The 27776-nt window shown below is 41.3% G+C and overlaps 1 protein-coding gene across 2 annotated transcripts; it reads left to right on the top strand.

The window, feature by feature from the left end:
* Positions 1–1004: 1004 nt before the first annotated feature.
* On the top strand, positions 1005–27776 carry LOC137274191 (protocadherin gamma-A4-like). Of its 2 annotated transcripts, none has more exons than XM_067807239.1 (4): positions 1005–1285; positions 21959–24801; positions 25257–25353; positions 26640–27776. In XM_067807239.1, exons 2-4 carry the CDS (start codon positions 21994–21996, stop codon positions 27023–27025), a joined length of 3291 nt encoding a protein of 1096 aa, XP_067663340.1. In that variant the 5' UTR covers positions 1005–1285; positions 21959–21993; the 3' UTR covers positions 27026–27776. The 2 variants fall into 2 exon arrangements, with proteins under 2 accessions (XP_067663340.1, XP_067663343.1); XM_067807242.1 differs by lacking the exon at positions 1005–1285 and adding an exon at positions 19899–19973 and having other exon boundaries at positions 26640–27145.

Raw genomic sequence — 27776 nt, 5'->3', positions numbered from 1 at the left:
AAATACGAGCATTGGGGTACCATTACCAATTACATCACGTGTAGTTGTTGAAGGTTATTGCTCTAATCACAAACACCTACACCAATCAGAGGTAAGTGTGTCGGGGATGCATGGAGGAAATTCCAGAACGCTGCCTTAGTGCTTAGCGTTTGTATCTCACCTTCAACTCGCAGTGTAGACCATTTGATGTCGATGTGACAAGATGAATCTTATATATATATTTAGTAGCCCCGGTAATAAGAGTCATGGTTGAGGTTAGAACACTTTCTCTGTTAAGTTTTGGGGTAAAACGTATTCTTGGAAATTATCTAAAAGTAACATATTAGCAGACAAGCAAGTTTAGGCATATACGTGTTGGACGAACATAAATACATGACACGCTACGTGGATAACAAGTTTTACATGTTTGAGGGCTTTTCTACTTATTCTTGGTACGATGTTTCAGAATTAGCTCTGTAACGCTGTTGTCCATAAAAGGGTGTATTCAGACAAACAAGTTGGTGCTGATTAAAATCATGCTCTTCAAATGTGGATCCGTCAAGTGTATACAATGACGCGGAGAAAAGAATGTGCTTAAAACTTGAGGTTTTTACTCCGTATTATTTCCAACGAATTATTGCTCTAATCACCGGCAAATATGTGGGATCAATGCTTTGTTAATACTACATAAAGGCCGCATCCGCCCCGCGTAAGACACTGCACACAGATTGTAACCCTAACCCGAGAGCTGGGCCCGCCCCCTTCAAACCCTTTCTTCCCACCCCACGGACTGTTCCTCGCCCTGTCCTGTTTACTCGTGTTCATTTCCACACAGACGCTCCGATACAAGAAATTTTCCGCCTCAGCAACCATTTAATGAAAGAAATGAACTAGCTAGAATATAATTATCGCGAGCCCTTGAGGGACTCTCCCTCTCTGAGGCGGGCAGCGTATGAAAGCACTCCCCACAACGACATAGCAGTTTGCCGCGAGGTGGCGCTCTAACCAATGCTCGGCTTTACGTGACAAGCGATAGCCTTACCCGTGTCATTGATGGTACAGCGACCCATGTGAGAGAAGCGGTTCTCTGCGAGTGATAGACGCATGTCTGCAGTACAGCTTTATCAGACCTCTTTTGGATTGTGATTGTGAAACGATATACCTGTGGACCGTGTTAAGTTCGTTTACCTTACAGGTGATTGTTGGCGTTATCAGTTACAACTGCCGTACTCCGATATCAACGTTGTATTGTGATTCCTGGCAAGTGTAGCCAGATTCGGTGGCAACATCATATAGCTATAATCAGGTGAGTTGACATATTTGCATATACTTGCATGACGTTTATGTTCACTGTTCAGGTCAAAGCAGCAGTGTTATTGTAAACAATAAATGTAATTATCCAATCTGTGACATTCTCTCCACAAAATAGAACATACCGAACAGGAACACCGAGTGCACGTTTCTCTCACACACTGTTTCTCTCAACTCGTTGACATGTGTTATGATACTATATTTACTGATGATAAGATAAATGACATCTGTAGATATCGAAGATAAAAATATATTTCTATCATTGCAAGAAAACTGTGTGTATTGACTCGAGTAATTTGCTTATAGAAAAAATCTAATAAATTTTGTAACATAAATTTGGGATTGAAAAACGCTGTTTGGATGTGTGTAAAAGAAATGCATACTGAGCCGTGAATGTATCCATGCTTCATGTAAGTGTAATTCAACGTTAGGAGAGTAACTGACGCACCAATATCTACATTTACCAACACACATGTGTGACGTCGTCATTTCGGAAAACAACAGTCAGAATATATTAAACACTTTACAAGAAAGTTAAAGTCCAGTGAATGTTGTAGAATGTAATACAAGCATTGTGTGTGTGTGTGTGTGTGTGTGTACACGCGTGCGTGCGTGTGCATGAGACGGTAGTTCCAACATCCTCATGTTGGATATCATTGGTGATTAATTATCAGCAGACACCCAGACACAAGTACTGTGGCATGATTTGTCTGTTGGCTGTGTTTGTTCCCTTGTTTGACAACTTCAAACCTAACATTAGCAATGGGTTTGTTTTGATAATTTTAACGTAATTTTGGTAATTTTAATCACACTATCAAAAATAATATCAGAACAGAGTCTATATAGACAACTAACTGGGTACATATCACGTTCAAATCTAACCAGTTATTAGTTGCTCATTGGGGACTGGTCGTCCAGATTTTTAAAAAAAAATTACGAAGTGTTGAAGTGAACCCCAGTTCTTACAAATTCCAGCCCCAAGCAACATCAGACAGACACTTGTAGTTGGAGAGCACGTAGCTGGAGAGCACTCAAGAGGGAAGGGTATTTTCTCGCTATAGTTACTCCCTGGTGCCCGACTAATAGCTGATAGTTCCACACAAATCGAAATATTTAGATCACTGTTTAGGGCCAAAAACTACTATTTTGAGGCCCATTGTTGTGTTGGGCTCAAGAGGTCTGCGTGGTTATTCTCGACAAAATACTGTTCTCTTCCAAATGTTCATTGTCAGTACTTTGGGTAGAGGAGATCTACTAGTTCCATGTCATTAAATAGGTTGTAAATACAAAGTATGCGCATGCATTTTTGTACATACGTGTCTGAAACAGCAAGTTGGTATAATATAGAACATGAGTCTGTTACATCTATGAAAACAATATGTAATAGGAAAACGTATCCATTGGATTAATTCATCATATTGCAAATCACGGATGGGTGTTTCACGAGCCTGGGGCATAACGCCATGAAATATGGCATGAACTTGGAACAACCAGGACAACAAACACAAATATACATTTCATTTCTTTACAGTTTTTATGAAGATCGTAAACTGACAGCAGTGATGGGTGAATGTCATCTGTTTGATTGGCATTTTAGAAGTTGACAAATAATAAAAAATGTGATACTTTATGCGGGGATAGCAACTTCTGTATTTATTATGATGCGACGTTTCGGTATAGCTCCTTACCGAGACATCGCATCATAATAATAAAAAACAGAAGTTGTTATTCATAAAGTATTATATTTTCTTAGGGTGAAGCTTTAACTTGTTTCTGTCGCGAGTCACTGGCTCAGGATTTAGACACAAGAAGATGGTGCACACATACGGCAGAAATGTTGGGGTGGTGGGGGGGGAGGGGAGGGGGGACGTGTTTTAATCATCCAGACAGATCTGTCACGGTTTCTCATAGTAGTCATACTGTTATGGACATGGGCCGTTTTGACGTATCACGTCTTTATTGTGAGGAAGATTAGATGCTACATATACAAGACTACGAGAGAAAGGGACCTAATCTGCGAAAAACACTGACCTATCATTTCGTTACGTAGATTACGGAACAGTACATTAGACTATGTTTGCTCTTCTGCGATAAGTCCCATTTGACGACGTCGTATTACTGAAAGTGATTTACACGTAATTACAAATCGGTAAAATGAATGGAAGAAGAACGAATTTCCTTTCTTGGATTTGAACAAATATGAGACATAGGGTATAATTACAATCAATTCGTGTAGGCTGGACTATGTTTCGTGTTTGAAGTACTGTGGAAACTGCCATGGATTAGAGTAGTTACGAGAAGCGATCATCCCAAAGACGTGCTCCAAACAGCTCGTGTCACAGTGGCTGACATCCTCCAATTCCTGTTGTAAATAACGTACACTGGATGTGTTGATGCCACATGTATCTTACGGGGGGTTCACGGTTGACCGTAACTGCGAGACACAAAGATATGTCTCAATTACAGTGACATGTGTGTCTGCGAATGGAGTTACATCAGTATACCTTGTATATTGTGACTGACATATTCCGAATGTAGATTTCGCCATCGGCATACTTAACGACAGCGTGCTCTGTCTGTTGAAACATAACATTTTGCAATCGAGTGTAAATTATTCATATCACGTAGAAAGCAAATACGTTGAATACTGATCACAGCAACTGACTGGGTAATGTGTGCGTTGATAGCAACACTCATATCAGATGTACCACCGATTGATATCTGGAGACCCGTGGACGTTCACTGTGTACTATTCAAGTACTAATTAACGCCTTCATAGTGACGTGTTACGTTTTAAAGATATTTCAGTCTAGTTGGATCAGTGCGGTTAAAGAATCCCTTATTCTTGATTAACAGTGGGTTAACAGAACTCCAGTATACGTCACGGTGGTGTTGCTGCAGCTGTCATAACATTTCACGTATTCAGTGTGCAACTGTATATGGACATTGATCAGTAATGTTTCAACTGCTCTGCGAGTTCCCCCACGTGTGTGTAACATCCACCTTTTGCCAAGACATATTTCATCGGGAGCCTTTCATACCTGCGTTGTCAGCACGACAGCCGACACTAAGGCGCAGTCTGTGTCAAAAACAATACATGCACCCCCTAGTTGTATAGTGCAGGCAGTGAGTGAAGGTCGGTAGTACAGTGTACAGATGGTACACATGTGTCCGGCTGTGGCAACGCGGCCAGAAATAATAGGCTGACCTGTATTGTAATGAGGACATGGTATATTGACAATATTTAGGGAAGTCATCAATCACGCTGGTCAAGGCTTGATGATGTGTATATCGCGAGTGATCGACTTGCAACTGACACCAGGTGGAGGCGGTAACCTGATGACACACCGGTGACAGGCACCCGGCAACAGTGAAATACCAACCTGTAACTCGACACTCATCCATGTCAATCAAACAATATTTATTGTAGGTTTCTGTATATGCGAGTGTGTTCCCGATGTGGTACAAGCATCTAGTATGCATGAGATACGTACTCACGACAACTCGACAACCCCAGTGAGAAGCTCACTTCACGTTGGGAATTGTCACCTTTATTAATGCATCCAATAGTTCTGTCAATCGCCCACGTGTGTAGGTGCCAATAACGGTGATATTAGGGAGTAGTTGTTTAATTTAATAGTTTGACAAATATCCTAGATGGATGATTTTAATTATCCTAATGTTTGGCGAGGGTTTATCGCAAACGTTTCTCCGTGCTGTCGGGAAAATAGAAACTAAAGCATTAACCATAATCGGAGAAATTGGATGCCCGATTCACTTGGGTGCGTGGTCGAGCGCGCATCTTGAAACGTTTTGTTTTAGAAGTAAAGGTGTCGAGGAACATATCGCATCTTGAAACGCTTTGTTTTAGAAGTGAAGGTGTCAAGGCACAGCGCACATCGTGAAACGTTTTGTTTTAGACGTGAAGGTGTGGAGGTTCATAGCTTTAAATCGTCTGTGTATATGACGTGTCGTAGAGTATCTGAAGGTACCAGCTTGCTCACTAGTCATAATAACACTATAACTTTCTGAGTTTCAGATTTGTGGGGACGTAAAATTAACCAAGAGGAAACTGAAAAACTGTTTCCGTACTTGATAACATGCCTATCGCCCAAAGCCTCCTATAAAGTGAGCCAGTATTAGCTATGTCCAATATACTCCCTGCTACGTGCGCCGTGTGATTGAAAGCTGGTACTATAAATATTGAGTTAGACCGTCTTTTGTGAGAAGAGAGGGTTTTCAATTGAACTAGTTTGTTGACTTAAGCTTAACGTTTTATACTGGCAGGTAAAGCAGACAAATTATTTCATCTGATGTAAAAAGAGTTTCCCCTACCTCTAACTAACGGATTTGTTGAGAGTCGCTTTCATCCGATGCGGGCCTTGGATTTTACCAAACACGATCATTGTCGAGTAGTATGTGAGCCAGTCCTCATTCTGGACTCTACAGTGGACAGTTACAAAACATTCGATGTTCTTGATGTTATGTGAAACGCGTGGTTCAGTGTGCATGAACCTGGCTCTTCTTCAGCACAAACTGTATGTGTAATACAATACCACATAATACTGGTTAGTCTCGGACAGCATACTAGACATTGAAATGTAATTCAAGATAAAGCTTCTTTGTGTAGCAATACAATTCAGAGAAAGACTGACGGAAACAAATAAGGGATCACATGAAATCACTATTGCTCCCTTATTTGTTCCAAGATTCTTCACCAGCTACACGAAGTTAGTGAAGAAACCTGAAAAAGATAAAGCAACACTTGTCCTGTCATGTGATCCCCTATTTTTCCCTCAGTATAATATATCAGATTCCATGGGGTATACATTCTAATTCATTCCTTGCTGTTCTTAACATTATGTTTGCGCTAAGAAAGGTTTTTGTGACGCTGCTTCTAAGTCTTGTGGTCTTCTTTCACGTCTTAGGTGTTTCAAGTCTTAAGTGAAAGAACTAATTAGTTTTTAATGTCTGCAAATATTATAACCTTAAGTTATGCCATATGTTCATATGGTAGCAAGCTCAACTGTATTGTTATTTCACGTTTGCATTTGTTTTTGCGTAACCTAAGTTGTGTGACGCACAGATGAAATAGTTTCTTATCTACGAATCCAGTATCTGTGTAGGTCCTTTTTGTTTATCCGACTTTCCCATGAAAAGATAACGAACTCATTCCCACACTTTTGTCAAGGCTTACTTCTTACAACAAACAACGTTTTGTTCTTTTACGATAATGTTTATTCATCCCATTATCATAAATCCCCCCTCCCCGAGATGCCGGCGTTCGCTGGGGCTTACCTCACCTGGCTGGTTGCTAGGTGATGGACATGATGCTGGAACAATGCCTGATTACTCAGGTGAGACGAGAGGTTGCTTTGATTGCAAATCACGCTGGTGCATAGGTGGGAAATAGGGGTGTGAAGAGTATGTAATGGGTAGATATAACAATTATCACGGTCTTTTTGAACTGGTGACCTCTGGTCAAAGAACAAGCAAAAAACAATGGGTATGTGCAAAACAATAATAGTTTAGCAGGCAGCATATGCTGTTGTTGTTAAGAAGCGGGGTGCTTCAAAGAAATGCGATGCGAAGATAAGACGGTAGTACTTGAGTTAATGTACCAATGCAGCCGTGAATGCGTGGAACACATTAACGTCTTTTGAGTGAAAGTTTTGTACTGTGATGGTTATATTCAGATTAAGGACGGTACATGAGAGAGGGATAGACCACACCGCCGGGGAAATGCAGGGTCTCGTGTATTACATGAGATGCAAGGGTTCGTTTTTTTGCTACAACAAGAATTCTTATATCGCTTAACTAGCAACATGTGCGCGAGGTATGTTTGTCAATTATATACAGGAGTGCGTACAAAACAGAAACTGGCGTTTGAGTGAAAATTAATTTCACAAAAGAATCTCTATCATTTATCGGCGCCTGTGTTTTCCATTCAGACCGTCTCGCATAAATATCTACAGTCGGACTGCTGTAGAACAGCCGAGGAGTGAAAGACTTCCGTTATAGCTGCACATCCCTCCTTCGGCGACGAACATGTAGCTAACCGTGTCGCTGCCTCCTGTAGCTATACCCAATTCATTGTCATTCCCAAATGCCATGGCAAATTACGAGGGATGGAGTTATTTCTTTCTACGACACTATGTCATCTTCAAGCATGCTGTCAATGTATACGATCGGAACCTGCTGCTAACACTTATGTAACTTTATACTTATACAACTCTCAGCTCCACAGGGGCACGAAGTAATCTCTTCTACAGAGAAATAACTGTTCCCTGCCACCATGCAACATTAACGATAATGATAAAAAAGAATGAAACGTTTCGAATGTTTTACTACCCGCTCAGCCGAAGAATCCAATTATGCTACAATCTGAGACAATTAGGCGGTATACATCTCGACGTGGTTTCCCACCACACGGCTATTACACTTTAAGTACCCAACAGCAGGCCCAACGTGAGACATACTACAACTAATTACCCATAACTATAAGCATATTAGTACAAACTAACTCAAAGCTATCTTCAACGAAGGCTAACATATAAGTTCTTTCGTGGGCATTTTAGAAGTTGTGATGATGATAATATTATGGATACGTGAAAGATTCTAATGTTGTTGCCACCTGTCGCCTTTCACAGACTAAATAAGTTGTATATTCATAAAATTATCACAATTCTTCAGATAATATGAAGTAAAGTTTGAATACTAACTTAAGTATACAATCAAGTGTTTCCTTTGGTCACCATGTGGATAGATCCTGGGTGCAACTATAAACAGCGTGTGTTTGTCAAGGTGTACACTAATCACGACCCTGGGCCCCGTTTTACAAAGATCGCGAAACTTCGCCTCGTAGCATCCGTACCTCCTATACTGAAACATAGGATGCTACGGGAAGGGTTACGAGATCTCTGACTTATGAGAGCTTTGTGAAACGGGGTCCAGGTCATTCCTTGACTCCAGTTAATCTCGACAACAGAAACTACTTCCTACATACTGATCTCAAGTACTAACATCTCGTCAGTGTCGCCAACTCGACTTGCCATGCAATAGTTCGCAATGGGGCAATTTCTGCAGTCGACTCAGAGAACTGTTGGAGCGGTCAGACAGAAAGAATACGACGCCATATCAAGTAGAGTACAGCAATAGTCAAAAGAAACGTGAAAACTTCGTATGGACTGAAGAATACTAACTTCTGATGGGCTGGATGAAGCAGTAGAGGGCACACATATATATTCTCCATATTCGTTCTTCCTTTCAGAGCACGCACGCACACACACACACACACACACACACACACACACACACACATCCATACATACATACATACATACATTACAAAAAGCACCATAACAGATAAATAAATACAACTTTTTGCAAATGTTGGTATAACAACTTCTGTTTATCTTTTACGAGCAATATACATGTATAAATTATTCTCAAAATATAAAGTAGCTGATTGGCAATTTCAGTACATCAAGTTCGTTCCAGTGGTGTATATACAACATAACATTTAATATACCTTTTTATGAACCGGTAAATGATGAACGTATCAACAATAAGTAGAATACATTTTCAATATAATCTAATCCATAACAGTGACTATAAAATCTACATTCAATATCAATATATGTTGTACTTTCTTCTTTACCATTAAAATATGATTACCTCGTCTAAACCCTTCAGCAGAATTCTTTCTAAAGAGTAAATAGTGATGTGCCATATTCCCTACACACGCCACAACCAAAAGGCAGTGATGCATAACTATTATTGTATAATGAAGTCAACAATGATGGGTTAAATGTAGTCTTCAGTGCTTTACGTACATGATAGGGGAAAGGAATGTAGTGGTATAGCTGTATGGTATTTATGAGTTGTTCTGTATATCAATAAAGCATGTGTTCGCTGAATGGAGACTATCGGATTTCATTTCAGTTAACAACCGTTGTTAATTACATATGATCGCAATGTTCATTTGTCACAAGAAATCGATAACATGTCGAGATTGCAAGAATTAATATTTAAAACAAATGGAATAATTAAAAAAATAATCACAATGCGCATTCTGAACATTAGATATAGGGCTTGTGATGAGGACAATGGATTCTAGTAACGAGATAGATATTTTTATAGGAAATGCAAACGCGCATTTGTTATGTACTTGTCATTGCACACATCCACTGTTATTAGTCCATTAAATCCTAACACTGTATTAATGATATGGAAAATAATCGCTCACAAGCAGATAATATCCGTTTATTTGAATTCTTGTCAAAGTTAAATACAGACAATTTCCTGAACCGATAAATGATCCTCCTGAATATTCCCTGTGTGTATCACAGATGACTTCAGTGGAAAGTACAACACGTTCACTAGTTGGAACATTGTGCATGAATATTGTATTGTTTCTCTCGTGACGGTAGCAATATGTCGGTCACGCCATGATGTACCCTTGTAAGGATCATGACTTAAGTTATCGATTTTGAGATCTCCTAAATGAAGTGTCCTTCTTAAGATGAAGTCTTCCAAATAACGTGTCCTCTAACACTCACTAAGCCTCAATAATTATGAACGTGGCGATTTCACGGAAGAAACAAATTCGCGAAGGTAGTCTCTATTTCAGTTGTCGCACAATTTCAGGGTAGATTCTAAAGTCATTATAAAGTACATAAAACGGGTTGAATCTGTAGCGAAATGTGACAGGAATGTTCGTATAGAAGTTGATCATCGATTACATCTTGTCATAAGTAACAAGTAGCAACACATATATGGCATGTCAGGCCAGTCGTATACGATAAGTCTAGTTAGGTGTAGCTGACACAATCGATAAGTGCTATCTTGAACAAGTGACACCCCATTGGGGTGTAGCGGTGGGGACGCTCTCTATTGTAGACCTGCCCTCCATGGCAGACCCACATCGAGCCATGCACGCAAGCAAAGCAGCTTCACTCACGCGTTGTTTGCTGCTCTGAGGGGGGAATGCGTAAGGCGATATACGTTATATCATTACAGGCTTCTCGAATTAATGACCCAAACAATCTGACCAATTCGGCGTGAAATGTGACAATAGGTCTTGTTTAGAGAAATTCAATAAGTTGACAAGCTTACTGTTCGCTTCTTCACACGAATATAACAATTCATTGTCTCAGGGTTCGACTGATTCGAGGTGCGTGCGGGATCAGAGATCGTACCTAAATTTAGTCCGGTTTTTTCAGGGTTTGTCTTTATGATCGGGAACGTAAGATAGCATTTACCATTTGTTCTGATATTCTGATAAATGTGTTGTAAAGAATTTCTTTGCGTGTTGGAAACATGAGTCTTGTCTTTTGTAACTATTGTAACGATTGTGAATTAAGGTCTTAAATGTGTACAGAACAACACGCGCAAGTAATGGTTCGATTAGTACATGACTGCGAAGTAACAGTGACGTGTTTGGATCTCTTTAACCCTGGTCTTTTCTCCCTCAAACACTGCAATATTAACTCCAAATAACCCCTTCCTTAAAATCAGCTGATGTTGCGGTCGAAAGCCGGTTGCTGCTTCACGTTGACGAGAGCAATGAATTGTACAACGAGTGAAATCGATGCTGAGACCCATTCCCAAGACGGCGGTACGGGAACTACCTGAAATGGCAATTAGCTTTGTGTTGAACTCTACTCATCGCCATATTCTTGACACTTACACTTCATTCTCCATGCAGAAGGGTGTCATACTAATTCAGATTAAGGTCATGAGAGAATGTCATGATAATCAAGCAAGAACTCATGCATTACCGAAGCAGCGTAATGTGCGATACATTTCATATTATTATGATAGCGTTGCCAGTTATGACTTTCAGGGTATAAAATACAATAGGTCACACATAGAGCTAATCTTGTTTTCCTTCCGTAAGCAAATGTCCTCATGACGCGAAACCTACACAAAGTTTTAATGTCGGTTCTAGTGGTTTGTAATTACGTTATTTTCTTGTTGAAAGAATGTGTATGTAATGAAACTAATCACAATAAATATTTATCATGATGCACAAAACAGCACCCAGCAAGATACGTGATTGTGTGAAACACTGACACGCCATGGGGAAAGTGACAAGTTATGTTGTTAGAGCCCTACACAACCCGGTTTACTAAGTGTGAGTTTATCGACTGAGGCACCCGGTGGGACAGCCCCTTGTCTTAATTTCTGGGGATGGGGAGGGGGGCCTTTGTTACCCATGGGTGTCTGATCAGGACTTTTTAAACCCGTAATTCAGGGTCAGGCGGTTCTGGTGGGAATTACAAGGGAAAGGAAAATGTTAGTGGCGGGGGGTGCACGGTAGCGAGTGACAGCTACCGACTGCGAATTACACCGTTATTGAAATGGGGGGTGACAGCCGGACCTCTCGCTGATGGGCCGTCAGTGTCGAAGTACAAAGTTTTCGCACATTTTTTATAAATCATGAGAGCCTTTTATTCTAATTTATTGACAGATTAGGTGTACATGTTGCTGTATTTACACCACGGGGAATTTATTCGCTTAAAAGGAGACTTTTCCCAAGTCAATAGCCACTTGCTGGTTGGCCTTCAGTTGGACGGTGCAGCAATCAGGCAGACGCACTGTTTACCTTTCCCGCTTGTTGTTTTCCTACAAATATTGTGATATCAAACATATCTTGTGCCGGCACTGGCCGAGTCGTTTACTCACGGTTGCTGGACATAGACGACTACGCTGGTTGTGGCAGATCGCCGGGTTGTATTGCAACCGACGGACATTTGTCCATCTGCAGGCCGCGAACAGATTGATCTCAGTCACGGACACTACAGCTCATCTGTAAGTACGACGTTTGTTTAAACGTTAGCGAATTGTGTGTAGGAATATAACTCGTGATTTTCATGACACTTAGAAGGATGTGCGTGTCTCTTGCAGACACAGTCAAACCAACCAGTTTTGAAATGTTCAGTAGTGTTTGACACCTCCACACCAGTTAACACCTATATTATTTACACCCACACTTTGGCAACTGGCTGAAATCTGAATTAGATGGTTATTCAAATTTATGCTGTTATCTGGATGTTTTGCGGTTTTCTTCAGAATCCTCTATCTACAATCTCAGGGGCAGTGTAAGACTCGGACTAGAATATTATTGAAGTGTCTATTTCACATTGGGGGATTTCATTACACTGCTGTGATTAATTACCCTTTGCCATTGGTCTGCACATATTTCTGTCACTCGCAATGCACTTTGAAAGTGAATCCCACAATGGATGTCAAATATGGGCGGAAGCCACATACATACTTTTCCAAGTGTATGCATTTATTATTTATACTCGAGTTGGCTGAGGCTCCAGAGGGAGGCATGCATTATAATAACATCCGCATAATAATCCCAAATCCAACATAAATGTATTTACTTTGCGGCGATGAAGGAATATTCTTCTCCACGGATGTGTTCATTTCGCCTCCACTACAAGGTATGTCCGTGTGTTTTTATTCAGGTTGTCTCAAGTCAGACGGGTTTTATTTAATGTAAGAATATTTCTCCACGACTCAGGTGAAGTTGCACCCTCTGTTCCGGGAGCAACATGCCGGCTGTAATATCTCGTGTTTGGAGAAGACATATTACGAAAAGTTTCATCTGTATTCGTTTGTTCAAAGAGTTGGGTTATGTTTTGTTGCTGGAGCTGTCTATTTGAGCTGGTTTTACAACACGGAAGTGTGTCAATCTAAACAGATGGCTCAAATTAATGACATTCTGTTTGGAAAAAGGAAACACAGACATGGCTTTCCTCTTAATGGTATAATCAACAATACCTGTGAACTATAATATTTCCAATAGCTTCTTAGCAGCATGTTCCCATGGTGTAGTAAAGGTGTCATATTTGAGAAATTGATTTAAATAACAGTGCTTAATTCTGCAGTTAAATCCCATGATCCTCGATGACAATGGAATGACTCTCAGTATTGTCCCTTTGGAAATCTTCTGTCTGAAAATGAATGACCACTCCAGGCAAGGTCTCTGTAGTAAATCATGGCTCGGAGTTATTCATCAGAGGACTTTTGTATCGCATTACCAAGTACTTGGGGATTATGTGGGAGGGTTAGGGATCAACTTCACAGACTGCGGAAACAAACTCTAGTGAAATACCTTCCTTTATTATCGTTATGTGTACTTGAGAGATCAACTCTATTGCTTCATTAACGTGAAAAATACTCCGGGGACGTAGAAATTGACATTGGAATTACACCCCTCGGGAATCTCGAAGCCTCTTCAGAAGGGTCATACTTAGATTACTGACACAGGTAATAATGTCTCTGTTCTCTGTCTGTCGACGGGTTATAGAGTCCTATGTGATTTGTGTTTACCCTTCAAGCAGGTTATGCTGGCAATACTTCACATAGTGCATGAACGAAACCATCTAGAAGTGTTGTATTCGTCATAATCTTTCGTCAGCGGAGAATCTGTTTTAATGTTTCTAACGAATGTCGCTTCATCGGTATTATCCTCGCTATTGCTGAAAACACTTCAGCATGTTTCACCCTCGTCTGTGCAGTACCAGCACTTCGTCCTGGTCGGGGTGATCCGGCGGCCCATGCATGGAGAACATAGCGTGTGTTTACCGTGGATTATCCCCATCCTTAATGTGATAGATTGGCTGACAGGTGAGGGATTGGGAGGATGGATCAAAGGGGAACTGTCACATGACCACACGAGAACGTGCATCAAGCATCTGGGTGTAGGTGGATACAGCTATGACGTAGCTGTAGAACGGAATATAAACCTTCAAGTTAGAAGACTGATACTACCGTACACTTCCTAAACATTCCTCACTAAATGACGCACTGCTAATTTCACTTGTTCTTCAATGGTTTCAGTCAGATTGTAAAGTCAGTCATTTCGTCAAATGACTAAGAGAGTCAGCCTCTTCGCGCCATTGTGTGTAACAATCAATATATAATTCATTTCATGAAATTTCACTTAGTCATTTGACGAAATGACTGGTTTCACATTCTGACTGTAACATATATATCAGCGTGATTTCTGTGACGGAGAATGACACCTGCAGGTCATACGGGAGCTACAATAGGAAGGGAAATGGCTTGACCAATGATTAGTGTAGGGATGGTTTCTCCAGTGATTAGTATTTGGAAGGTTTGACCAGTGTGGTCCTGATTAGTCTGACCGACATCAAAGAGTTACCGTGGAAGACGGAGATTACAGCAGCCTAGCTGATTGATATGGGAATACATTTCAGTGTGGTTATTGACAGCTGTCATTGTGCCTTGGTGACAACTAGTAATGACTGTGGTCCGTCGCTGCTGCATGATAACGACAGGTATTCAAGATGAACATATCACATGATAATTTCAAGTAATGTGACAGTGAACGGTTTCATTTGGAGGGTCATTCGTTTTAAAGATTCAGTCATATCAGACTTTATTTACAGAACACAGGCTCAGTTTTACTCAATTTCACAATGAGTTCTTGGATCAAAGATCTTTCCTAAATTATACCAGGGGTACATTTCTAGTTCTTTTCTCCGACATGCGTCCACTTTGAACGATATCCAAGAGTTAATTTCCAGAAGACAAACTGTTTATCACCCGATCGTGAAATATAATACTATCACTTATAGATTTCAAGTCACACTTCTCCTGTCGTTGTTTGCAAACTAGCAAGATTAGTATTTGAGTGAGAGCAATGCAGCACACCTGGCGTTTCACCAATGACCATTGATATCCCTTTAATGTGAGAAACATTTACCCAGTAGTTGGACGCAGTGAAAGACAAAGATAAGCAACCATTGATGCAGGCACGTAGAAGGGGCTCGTGCCTTATCTAAAGGAGAGGCACTTGAGATATCAGTCAACGACTAAAGTACTGTCCTGGCGGCAGGGCATCCCGTGACCGCGTATGGTACATGTTGTATTCAATACAACCATTTCTTCCAGTCAGAACGTCCCGGGAACATATTGTATACTAAGGTCTTAATATTTTGATCGTAAGTGATTTGAAGTGTCAAGTATGCTCAGATTCAGCGACCAAACCTTGCTGTCTAGGAATTATTTGTTGATGGAAATGATGTTATATAATATCCCAAAGCACGGATAACGTGAATCTCTTTTCCAGGATAAGATTTTAAGTTCCTAAACGGAAGGTTATGAATCAGTATGACTGCGGCAGAATGTCTTATGGCAAGTCCTGCAAACAAGACATTCTAAGCCCCGTATTTTCATTGTCGGTTTCCCATTTGCACTTCATCGACATCCCATTGGTACCTCACTACCATGAGATAAATCACTGACGCGTTGGACTATATCGGTTACACTTATGAATATCATATGATAAGAGGTTCTTTCAGCAGAGGTTTCATAGTAACTTTCCACATAGGTGTTAAACAAAGCATGTATCGAATAACCATTTATAGTGTGGGAAAGTTCCTCGTTGTCAGACATGTTTCCTTCCTGTAGTAACACGACATGTAGACATCGACCTTCTTGTAGAATAGTAGTTAATGTCACATGCGATATTAAACTGAACAGAGCTGCATCATGATGTCCACTAACACCCATAAAGAGAGAACCAAATAGGGAACAACAGGAAAATTATAATTTCGTATATTCAAGTGAGGAGGTGTTCCCTTATTCGTTTTCCTCAATATATCTTCCCTGTGTCAAACATGAGAGGTATCACAGAATTCGGGTCAGTGCTGAGTTCATGAAAGTGCGTGCAGTCCAGCAGTTTTGTCCATCTACGGGGTATGAGTGTCTGTCTGTACCACTGTTTATGTACATGTCTGACAGATGTCTGTTGTGCAATGACTGTTTAGACTGGTGACTGGAGAGTGCACTGCCACCGCTCCAGGGAGCCGGTAAACAATTTGGCATGTGCTACATGTAGACCTCACTCAGCATTTGGACGAACTGTACGGAGAAGAATAACCTTACACACTTACTTAACCAGTGACTATTTCAATATGTATTTTATAATTTTGAATAACACTGTTTTATAAACCTTTAGACGATCTGAATAAATTAGTTCTGGGCGCATGTATGTCACAGAATAAAGTCAAGTTTTCAAGTAGGTCTAATCAATATCACTTCAACTGTGAAGTAGGGGGTCGTGTATTGAGTAGGTTACTCACTGGAATGGTGATATGACAGCCCCACTGTCACCAGTCTGATGGATGGCGGTCTCACACGTATCAAACATTTGTTAATGCACGCCTCAGTTCGTGTTCCATATTCAACCATGCAGCAGGTCACTTAAGGAACTAAAAACTGTGAATAATAGGTCCATTTGGTTGATACAAAAGCCGTCCTGGATAGACACAGAGGCATAGCGTTCTTTGCAGCAGTGGTAATAGTTATATACACACGTGCACTGACAATTGTTTTAAATACACATTGATCCTAAATGCGAGTGTCACAGTGACAACATTGTGTGTAGGTGTGAATGGGTTTGGTAGCAAACTATCACAAAAGTGAGATACAGAAATTGTGGTAATTCAGAAGGTTCCCTCGTGGCAATACCAGTTGACAGTAATGATTAATGCCGGGCTGATTTGTGGAGTCAACAATGATAATCACAACATGGTATATCAAACGTTGACTTGACATGAGAGTTTGACGAGATGTTTTGCAATAAATGAGAGATGAATTCAAGCAGCTGTATTACTTTTAACGTATTTTAACAGTCTTATTTCTGTCATTTGAAAGGTGTTATTCCGATTACGCAGTTTATGTTATTTTATTGTCAGTTGATTCTTCGCTAAGCATAAGCCCTCTCCCTGGTCACATGGTCAACAATCGTCTTGGCTTAAGAAAACAACCTGCTTTGAACAAAGGGATTAGGGACGCAGACCAGAATGGGGCGTGACCAAGGGAGCCGCGTGGTCAAGAGTCACTGAGTGGTCAGATATGGTTGTCTAAACCGTTGTTTGTCTCTGCTTGATCTCAAGTGACCATGTGGTAATTGGAGCATACAAACAGTTTGTATGATAATTTGAAGGTTGTGAGTGCAACCATTACGTGTTCAAAGTATAGCCAGGTTTCTATCGACCCGACTCTCACTTCACACCTGTAGCCTCTTGACTGTACTGGTCACGTCGGATATATATACCCAGCCTCCCAAGGTGAGTCGTTATAGTCCAGCTTTTTGTGTATGGTCATTTGTCTGTATGATGACACGTTACAAACGCCGGTACAAAACACACCCAGTTTCTGACGTAGAACTAAACATAGGAAGGAGTGTTACAACGTCAGTGTTGTTGGTCGTAGAGGACCATCTGTGATTCTTTATGTCGTAGTCCTTCGCCATGTGTTGGCCATGAGACAAGCCACATGTCCTACCCCCATAATAAACGTCAGAAAGAAAACTCGCGATTCTGTTGCGGTATGTAATAGTAATTTACCTCATGCTTGACATACACATGGTGATTATTTGCTGGGAAGTCAAAACATAGCTGTTGTGCATTGGCATTTTATAGATGTTGTAAAATGTTGGAACTGTTACTAAATTATTTTCGTTCATTTTTATGAGTTTTAGCAACAGTAAGCGATTATACACCCGCTCTCATTTGAGACGGACGTGTTCAGAGATGATCTTGCATTTAACACTCTTGACCACTGGCGTAATACTGATCGTATGATTGTCAGTATGATGCTCTCATACTGACCTTCAACTGGCTATACAGCCCATCACTGCATTCATGGTTCTATGAAAAAATGCTATATTTGTAAAATTATTATTTCAACAGTTTTGTTTGATTAACTTAAGCTTAAAATGACACCCCCCCCCCCAAAAAAAAAATCAAACAAACAAAAAAACCCCAAAAACAAACAAACAGTGCAAATTTATTGTATAATGACCAAACCTACTCTAGAACTTACTCTAGAAATTGTTGCTACGTATGTCAGTCTACGTATGTCAGTCTCAATAGCTAACTCATGTACTGAGACTCCAGATTTAGAGACAGACTTGCTGTACGATACTGTTCTGGCGTTGAGATAGTGTTTATGGAACGGATACATTTCGATGAGGCGGAAACTTCTTTAGACGTACACGGTGTGCGACGATGTGATCAATCAACTTCCCCGCTCATGGTTGCGGTGGACCTCACTCGTAGATAATGAGGACCTCGATATAGATACTCAGGACAATTGGTTCTGTTATGTCATTGAAAACAGCAGTAGGTCGACATGTTAATCCGTCAACCAGTCATTGGTTTTATTGGACTATTACACGTAATATGTTTGAACAATGCTTTGTTGTACGCGTAAAGAAACATTTAGGGGTCTCTATGTTTTATTGAGGGGAAGGGGTGCACAATCACTTAAACAGAAGTTGTGGTGACATTTATATATTGGGTATATGTAGGATTAAGATGTCAATTGCCGTCACACATTGTTTATCTTCACCAAAATATTTTATGTTCATAATCAGGCACATTTTTATTTATTTGTTATTATTTCAAAAGCCAATAATGAATTATGCAATATTAATTTATGCAGAGGTGTGAAGATAAGCTTATTGTGTCGGTGATGACGTCACATGGTTCCCCGACGCCCCATGTCAGTGTACCGCGGTGACGCGTTGACTGACGGCTGTCAGATGTTGCTTCAGCTATAAATCTTTTCCATGGCGTGTAGGCGATCTTGATGACTGAATCACACATGTCACGTGGACACTACACTGTGAATCAGTCTGCATCATGCCAAGAAATGTTCACTGATATAATACAGGCGAATTAAAAACAAAATAAAATATGCGTGTGGTGAACAGCCGTGATCTTTGGACATTCATTAAGCTGGATTTGGCAAACACAGAGGGTTTTAAGACCTTAACTTTGTCGGTTTCTACGTGAAGGTGTGTCGTTTGGCACTGAAGCGTGTTTTCAAGAACCAGAGGAGACAGTACGCTGGTAGCTACAAGTACAAGTAATGCTTATTTAGATTATTAAATATAATTCTGATTGTACACACCATACCTTGAACAGATACCATGCATGTATCACCTTAATGGTGAGCACTAAGGTGGGTGACATAAAGTAGTCTTTGAGTGACATATTTATAAGTGTGTGAATCATACAAGTACAAACTTTGTTGATGAACAGCTTCTTTATTCGGTTGATGAAGACTTTTGTGCCGTTGTTCATCCATAAAATCTGTCCTTATAAGAAGAAGCACGCCATCTTTTGGTAGGGCAAAGCTTGGCATCGGACCACGACCTCCCGATCAACCCATTACGTCACAGTGACGATCAACATGATATCAACTAGGAAATGCTACTAATCCTGGGTTTGAGAGAACAGTGCCTTTACTGTTGGCTCAATCCATTGTTAAAACTAGTGTATGTCCCGGGGCTAGAGAACACTCACCCACAAATCCCGATTACTCATTCTCTCCATCGCTCTACCCATCGCTCCGTTTTTCCTGAAGCTATTATTTTTCCGTGAAACAATATGACATTTATATTGATGTATGTAGGGCTTGTTCTCCTGGAGTGACATATCCTCCCCTGTCCCAGGCTCTCAGGACAGTGACGTACCAAGTGTCAGTTTGAGTGGTCGTGTATTTATTATCTCCCCTGTCTCAGTGTACATGACAAGTGGCTAGCTGTGGAAGCACGGATACACGGGTTCATTGTCACACTACACCTCCGTCTGTAAGTGGATATACGGTGTGCCTTCGCAATCAATGTGAGTAGTCAACGCCGCATTTTTAAACACGTTAGTTTATAGGAAGTTATGTAATTTTTTCAGCAGAAGTTATGTATTTACGCGGTGTGTTTTTTTCCGGATGGTCGTTTCTACATTCTAGCAAAATGTTACTGTGATTATTTACTACTGGTATTTATCAATTGAAAACTAGTGGACCTGCTTGTTGCGACATTCGCTTAATTTCTCTTAATGAAGGTGTTTATCGGCTTTGTCAGCCTAAGTAATTAGTATTTGTTTTCGTGCTAATGTGTTACACTAGTTCTAATGAATAATCTTTACGTCGAACCGAAGTATACCATCTGTGAAATGTTGCAAATACTTATGTACATATATTTCAAGACTTAAAACTATAATAGCTTAATTTCTAAAAAATAATAACAGACTCCCTCATCTAGAAATGGTCCTTTCTAAGGATAGACGATACTATTTATTCATGACCTGAGCGTTCAGTAAAGCAAGGTATTGGCAACCAAACATCTGGTCGCGAATGTTTCTTTACTCCATCTGTTCCTCTGCCACAGAATCTGTATACAATGCCTAAAAAGTAACCTCACATTTTCCTCATAAATCCATTGCTCGGCGATGGAGCGTTCATTGTTTGATGTGGAGGAAGGATTTCGTTTGTGTTGACTCGAAAACCGTTTTCACAGTCCTCGCATTTCACGTGCATTAATATGCTTCTTTTCATGCCTATATACGGGAGTATTTTAATATCACCACAATGCCACATGAACAACCAAGCGTCATTGTCAAAAATTTTCATAATGCTGATCTCCTTTTCTGTCTGATTTCGCCTATGGATCCTTACTGTTGGTCATTACTATTTATTAGCTGCTTTAGTAGCTCTCATCTACATGGTCCATTTAGTGATACATCAATTGACTGAGGTGCTCTGAATAGCACATTCTCACTCTATGGCACTGTGCAAGTCGTTAATGTTTCCACCAACTTTTTACGGCCAAGACTACGACCCGAATGTCGCCAAATAACGAGGCGGTGTATCCCCCTGACCTTGCTCCGCTCGCCCCTACTGTGCAGCTAAAGACGACATTCGTTGTACGAATGCCGTTTTTACGTTTGATTATCCCCATTGTGGTTACCTGTCTGTGATCAGAAATTTGTCTTTGATGACCGAGGCTGGTCGTTAGGTTAGTCTTTTATGTTGTTAAATTCATGTTGGACATTGCTATGGGTTGTATCGTTCATGCAGATCTTCACTTAGTGTATAGGCTGATAATGGACAAGAATGTTTTGTTGAAATCGGGACCCAAGCAAAACGTGTCGATGTGATCTCCTGATTATCTGCGGTAGACTCGTTCGTGGTACAGTATCTGTTTGGAAACTGTCTACTCCTTATCTTTAGCAGTCGACACACAGTAAGGTTATATATTTTTGCCAGTAGATACAATCTTATGTACACGTTATAACAATAGCTAACCCATGTTAGCCACTAACCGTGTCCACGCCGACTTAACGTCCAGGTCAGAAAACCCAGCACGCTGATAGCCATTAAATTACTGTACATGGCTACAAGCTTCCCAACGGCTTGTTGATCAAGCAATCCAAACACTGACAGATCAACAAGGTTTCTTTTCCCATTTTTGAATGGCGGTGTTTGTATGTTCGCGCGTGCGTGTGTGGGTGGATGGATGTGCATGTGCATATTATGATGTTATGTCATGTGGGGGGTAAGGTGATATACCTGTATCAGAAATATTAAACAAAACACGAAACTGTCTACATTATTATATGACATAAAGAGGGTTTCGTTGTGTTTCTTTCACAAATATGTGTGTACTCTTCAAAACGTGATACAAACGTGATAGTTGGAAACCTTTAAATTCATTTTTATTTCTAGCAGACTGAGCATCATCGGGTTATGTTCTATTCACAATATCTTTCGTAACTTTAGCTTGCTTTAACCTTTTGTGTGAACTTAAACTTATGTTTCATTACATTTTCAGAAGTAACTTTGCGTTTGGACGCCGTGGTGTGATGGATGCTTGACGTGAACGAGAAGATCCCTGGGACGCCACCACAAAAAGTCATCATGCAGAGCGTCAGTTTCATTACTTTCCTGACTCTCCTGTGTGGACACTGTCTTGGACAAGCCCCAGATCTGATATTGAGAATACCGGAAGAAATCAACCTTGATACCTACGTGGGAAACGTGTCAGACAGTAGTGCTATGTTCAAGAACCTTTCACGGGCGGAGAAAGAAACTTTAAAGTTTGGGATTTTAAACAAAGACAGTCACCCCAGTAAACTATTTCGCATCGACCCTGATTCTGGAAAACTATACAGTCAAGGTCGTATCGACCGTGAAACTCTGTGTGACTTCACCGACGCTTGTCGCATTGAGTTTGATGTCGCTGTTCACTCTCCCGTTTTCTCCAATATCGCCACCGTCTTCATCTACGTGGATGACATCAACGACAACGCTCCAACGTTCCCCGCAACAGAGGTGACACTGGACGTTTCAGAATTAGCTAGCGTCGGTACAGTGTTAAAGATAAGTGGTGCCGTAGACAGAGACTCGCAATTTAATAACACCATTCAGTCATATGATTTGTCGCAACAAGACATGTTTTCACTGACCACGACGAAGAACCTCGATGGGAGTTCCGTGATAAATCTCCTCCTGGGAAAGTCGCTTGACCGCGAGGTTAAAGATCAGTACTCTTTCAACATCGTGGCATCTGACGGTGGTTCACCACCGAAAACAGGGACTCTCGCGGTAACAATCAACGTTCTCGACGAAAACGACAACCCCCCACGATTTCAAAACTCGTCTTACGATGTCATGGTGAAGGAAGACATTGCTGTCAACTCAACGATCATGGTAGTGTCAGCGACTGATCCGGATTTGGGTTCCAATAGCAAAGTGAGATACCAGTTCAGCAATCTGCAGTCAGCAAAGTTACAGTCTCTGTTCTCTATAGACTCAGTGACGGGAGTAATTAGAGTGGCCGGTAAACTTGTGTATGAGCCAGACACACCCTATCACTTGATCGTGGAGGCTCTTGACAGCGGATACCGTTCTCTCATGACCCAAACTGTTGTCACTGTGACAGTGCTAGACTCGGGGAACAACCCTCCCCATGTGAGGATCAACACCTTAACGACGGGCAACACTGTTTCGGAGGCTGCAGGGATGGGCTTCTTTGTGGCATATGTAGAGGTTGAGGACTCAGACTCTGGTGAGAACGGAGAAGTCGTTTGTAACATTTCCAGCGATGCATTTTCTCTGGAGCCTCTGTCAGGCAGGAAGGGATACAAAGTATTAGTCAATACTATTCTGGACCGGGAATCCAAGTATTCGTACAACATGAGTGTCATGTGTCAGGATAGAGGGAACCCTCCACTGTTCGGGTCCGCCGTGTTCCAGATGTATGTAACAGACGTTAATGACAACACTCCACAGTTTCAGCGAAAACAGTACAACGTGTCCATCCCAGAAAACAGTCCCATTGGATTTTCCGTATTGACTGTATCGGCCTATGACGCTGATCGTGGGGACAATTCCCGTCTGAGATATTTCGTTGTGGAAGATACGCAGAAACCATCCTTCAGAATCCAATATGATTCCGGCATCATTACAACTAACAGGAGATTTGACAGAGAGGTGACACCTGTGATAAAGTTCCACGTCCTTGCCATTGACCAGGGTATGGTAGCCAGGACAGGCACGACCGAGGTGACGCTGCACATCAGCGACATCAACGACGAGTTCCCCGCTTTTACTCACCAACTGTTTCAATTCCGCGTGGTAGAGAACATGGACGCTAACGTTATAGTGGGAAATATCACCGCCACAGATCTCGATGCCGGTCTTAATGGTGAAATTGAGTACTTCATAGCAGAATCTCCAGATGGTATGATACCTTTTAAGGTATTCGCCAATGGAACCGTGATTGCTGAAGAGTCATTGGATAGAGAATTAAAGAGCAGATACATCTTCACAGTGTTAGCGCGGGACAAAGGCTCTCCTCCCAAGACGAACTCTTCGGAAGTGTCCATTACAGTGCTTGATGTAAACGACAACGTCCCAACAATTCTATTTCCTACGACTGTCAATCACACGGTTTTTATTTCGAGGTCCCCAGAAAAAGATTCCGTCATTGGCAAGATTGTTGCATACGACGCCGACTTCGGCGAAAACTCTACTCTACGTTTTGTGATATCAAACGGCAACGGCGATGATGCTTTCTCCATAGACAGTGACACTGGTGAGACTAAGGTAGCCAACATATGGAAACTGCAGAACGACATGGTATACGATCTGACAATAACTGTGCACGATTCAGGAACTCCTCAACTGAAGGCTGAAACTCACCTGATTATTGATGTGCAGTTCGACAACGACACCAGTGCACTCACACCAGTGCGCACAAAAAGTGACAAGTATGTGATCATCGCTGCTGCTGTTGCTGCGGCAACTATTATCCTGTCTATCATCATCATTGCTGCCATCTGCTTTGTGCTCAGGACTGACAAACGGAAATCACCACCATTATCAACCAACGCTTCCAAATTCAACGGTCATGTTGCGTCTGTGAAAATCCCCACTGCAGATCAAACCGAGGTTGCGCATCTATCGACAGGGGACACGGTCGACAGTGGACACATAGCCCCATTTGGTGGAGTCCATAACGGTCAACAGAAACAAATCAAGCACACAGACCAGTCCTTCAAGAAGAAGGAAGTTAGCTTCAGCATTGATGACAGCCTTGGCTCCAAACCCAGAGACACCATCATCAACAACGCCAGATTGACATTCATGGACGAAGCGGAAAAAATACTACCAGTACGTATCATCCATACAGTACAACAGTCAGTTACGTAGACAGCGACTGGCAGAGCTTATGCGGTATTTGTCATTGAACCACATTGTTTTCCTTACTGCCCTGCCCTCCCCGCAGTGTTAAATTGATAATGAATCTTTTTCCAAAGGTGCAGTGCTCGTCTTTGTTTCCTATTGTGATAGATGATTATTAACCCTGTCATCACATGACAGTAATTTATCTTACTAGCCCCGATATAATGTCTCCTGTCCTAATAATCTAATGTACAATCATGGTTCTTTCGCGTTTGTTCATTCGCGACCACAATACCGTAGCATTCTGGAATGTTTACTCATGTCATTATAGAGTAAGCAGCTGTGGTGACGAGTTAGTTTGAAATCTGAATCATTATACTCCATTACCCTGACTTATTGACATTTAGATCAAACGTTAGTTATGAAGAATTCATACATTTCAGCTGGATGACGTTCACAGCGACACCTCTGGTGAGACAATTCCCAGCGACAGCGGCAGAGGCGGCAGCGAGGAGGAAGTGAACATCCAACCAGATAAAAGTAAGCTCCTTGAATACATGCAGTCTGCAATAAGAACGGGTGTCTCTCTCTGTGGGTGATGATCTTGAGACATTTTAAGGATTAGAAACTCATTTTTTCAGGTGTCAGTTTCATTACTGACCATGAACACCGTGTTAGCAACGGAAGGCTGGCTCAGTCTTTCAGAGCTTTAATCTCCAAGTGATCCACAATAACAGGGTCGCTGCGTTTGTGCATCATCTCTGAGACACTCGTTCTGATAGGATCGACTGATGAGCTTTTCTTTTATATTTGAAATAACTGATTGGTACGCGGCATATGCTTAATGTGCTATATCGTTATAGTAATCACAGACCATTAACTGAAATGTTTCTGCTTTTCTTCACTTTTGGCCAGTTTATTGAAAAGCTGGACCAGACAGCACATGTTGGTATATACCAACAATAGACGGCTTTAGGCTTAGAGAAACGCTCGGCCGCAGCTGATCTTATCCCACTCTTCCCGGTGACTCCTATTTATGGGAGAAACATTTCCTTGGTGACTCTGTCATCTAACCTAGTAATTATTGCTGATTTGTGTGCTGTGTGGTGGATTAAATGTCCATGTGCGCGAATGATAGGGTGGTTGCTTAAAATAAGTTCCAACCTCCTCGCTGTACAGTACTAAGGTAGGACATAGTAACCCGGTTAAACAGAGATGAGGCGATTCAGTATTTACTGTGCCTAACATGTTTTCACTGATTTTCAAAGTGTGAAGACATGACTGGTACGTAAGAATCATCATGAATCATTTCTGTCGGCATCAGTCTCAGCAGATTTAGTCTCGTTGCATATGCTATCAAATCAGGTGTCAGTTCAAACACGCGTAAGTGATTACTAAACCACCCCCTCGAAGGTGAGGATATTCTGGACTGAAAACGCCGACCTTGTGATCATTGGAGACTTAATGAGATGACCTTGGAAGCCTTTAGTTGTGTACAGCGTGGTTTGTTCAGGGATATGATGCATTCTGGCAAAATGATGGACAGCCTTTAGTAATGTCCAGCGTGGCTTGGCAGGTGATATAATGTGTCCTGGCAAAACGCAGGTCAAGCAGAAACAGCCTCGGGAAATGCACACCCCTTTGTTTCCTGTCTTGGGAAACTAAACGGAAACTTAAATCTGCATTTAGTCCTAAACAGGTTACCGACTGACATAAATGCTGCTCAGATATATTGATCAAGTTGATGCCTTATGGTTCGATCTGTGACACTGAATAGTTAATGTTTATGGTGAAGATAATACTAATATATATCTTTGTAATTTTAGAAATGCATCTCCGACGGTTGGGCGCACCTCATCATGAAGGCAATCCGTTCGACCAGTTCTGTCCGTATCCGATGAAGCAAGGCCCCGGCTTCCAGAATCCCAGACACAATCCAAGCAGGTTTTTACACACAAACAGTTTTCAGGAAGGACGTGACTTCACCCGAAATCACGGTCCCAGAGACACATCACGTGACTATTCATTGCGTCAAGGCCTCAGCACTTTCCAGGACAGGCCCAACAACTACTCAAGGCCGTTGTCATACCACAGACAGTCTTCCAATGTGTCCCATGATGACGACGGCAGTACAACCACGTCAGGAAGTTACACATTAAACCAGGACGACTCACTCGAGGAGAGAATTCTCGGAAAGGACATAATAGTGTAATTTATTATGATAGTATTCCCACACTGCCAAATATTGCCATAATGCCATCTTGTATTTGTGAGAGAATACGTGAGTGTGTGTACTGATGTTGTGAGCTGAAACATCATACTTGCATGCCAAATAAATGGTAAACTTGAACACAGTGTTCTCCATGTGAATCAAACTATTTCAAATGGTGCCAATTTATGTATTAAATATTCCCCCCCTTGACCATGAAAGGTGCTCAGAAACGACAAGCCAACGAGATTTTTGTGACAGATGTGTATACATGTATAGTGTCTTGATTCAATGTAGGCCTGCGTACTGTGTTATATAGATATGTGGACGCATGACTGTTGTTGGATGTTTATGTAACTGCTCTAGACCTACACGGCTATGTTAACTGTCTCGTTCTCCGTTCGTATCGAGTCAGTACAAACCGCATGTGTAATCCAGTTGAGAATGGACTTTCGGAATATACGTTGTTGATGGATTTTGTTTTTATTTGTGTAACGCCACCCGATGCGTAATGTTTGAGGAGATTGTTGAGGGAATTATTTCAGTGGCGTTAATTATTATACTGGTATATGAACGAAACCCCAAAGATTGTGCTGTCGTCATGCTACCTTGTATTCTCCTCGGTATGACGAGCGACTGGATTGTGGTGAGAGCTCTATGCTACTTACTGACCACGTGCCCCACGTGCATGTTATGTGATTGTATGCAATGTATATAAAACTGAAGACTCAAGAAATAAAGTCTTTGCAAGGAA

Source organism: Haliotis asinina, chromosome 2, assembly GCF_037392515.1.
Source record: "Haliotis asinina isolate JCU_RB_2024 chromosome 2, JCU_Hal_asi_v2, whole genome shotgun sequence".
NCBI lineage: Eukaryota > Metazoa > Mollusca > Gastropoda > Lepetellida > Haliotidae > Haliotis > Haliotis asinina.
The sequence above is the reverse complement of the archived record's forward strand: the minus strand, read 5'-3'. Positions and strand labels throughout refer to the sequence as shown.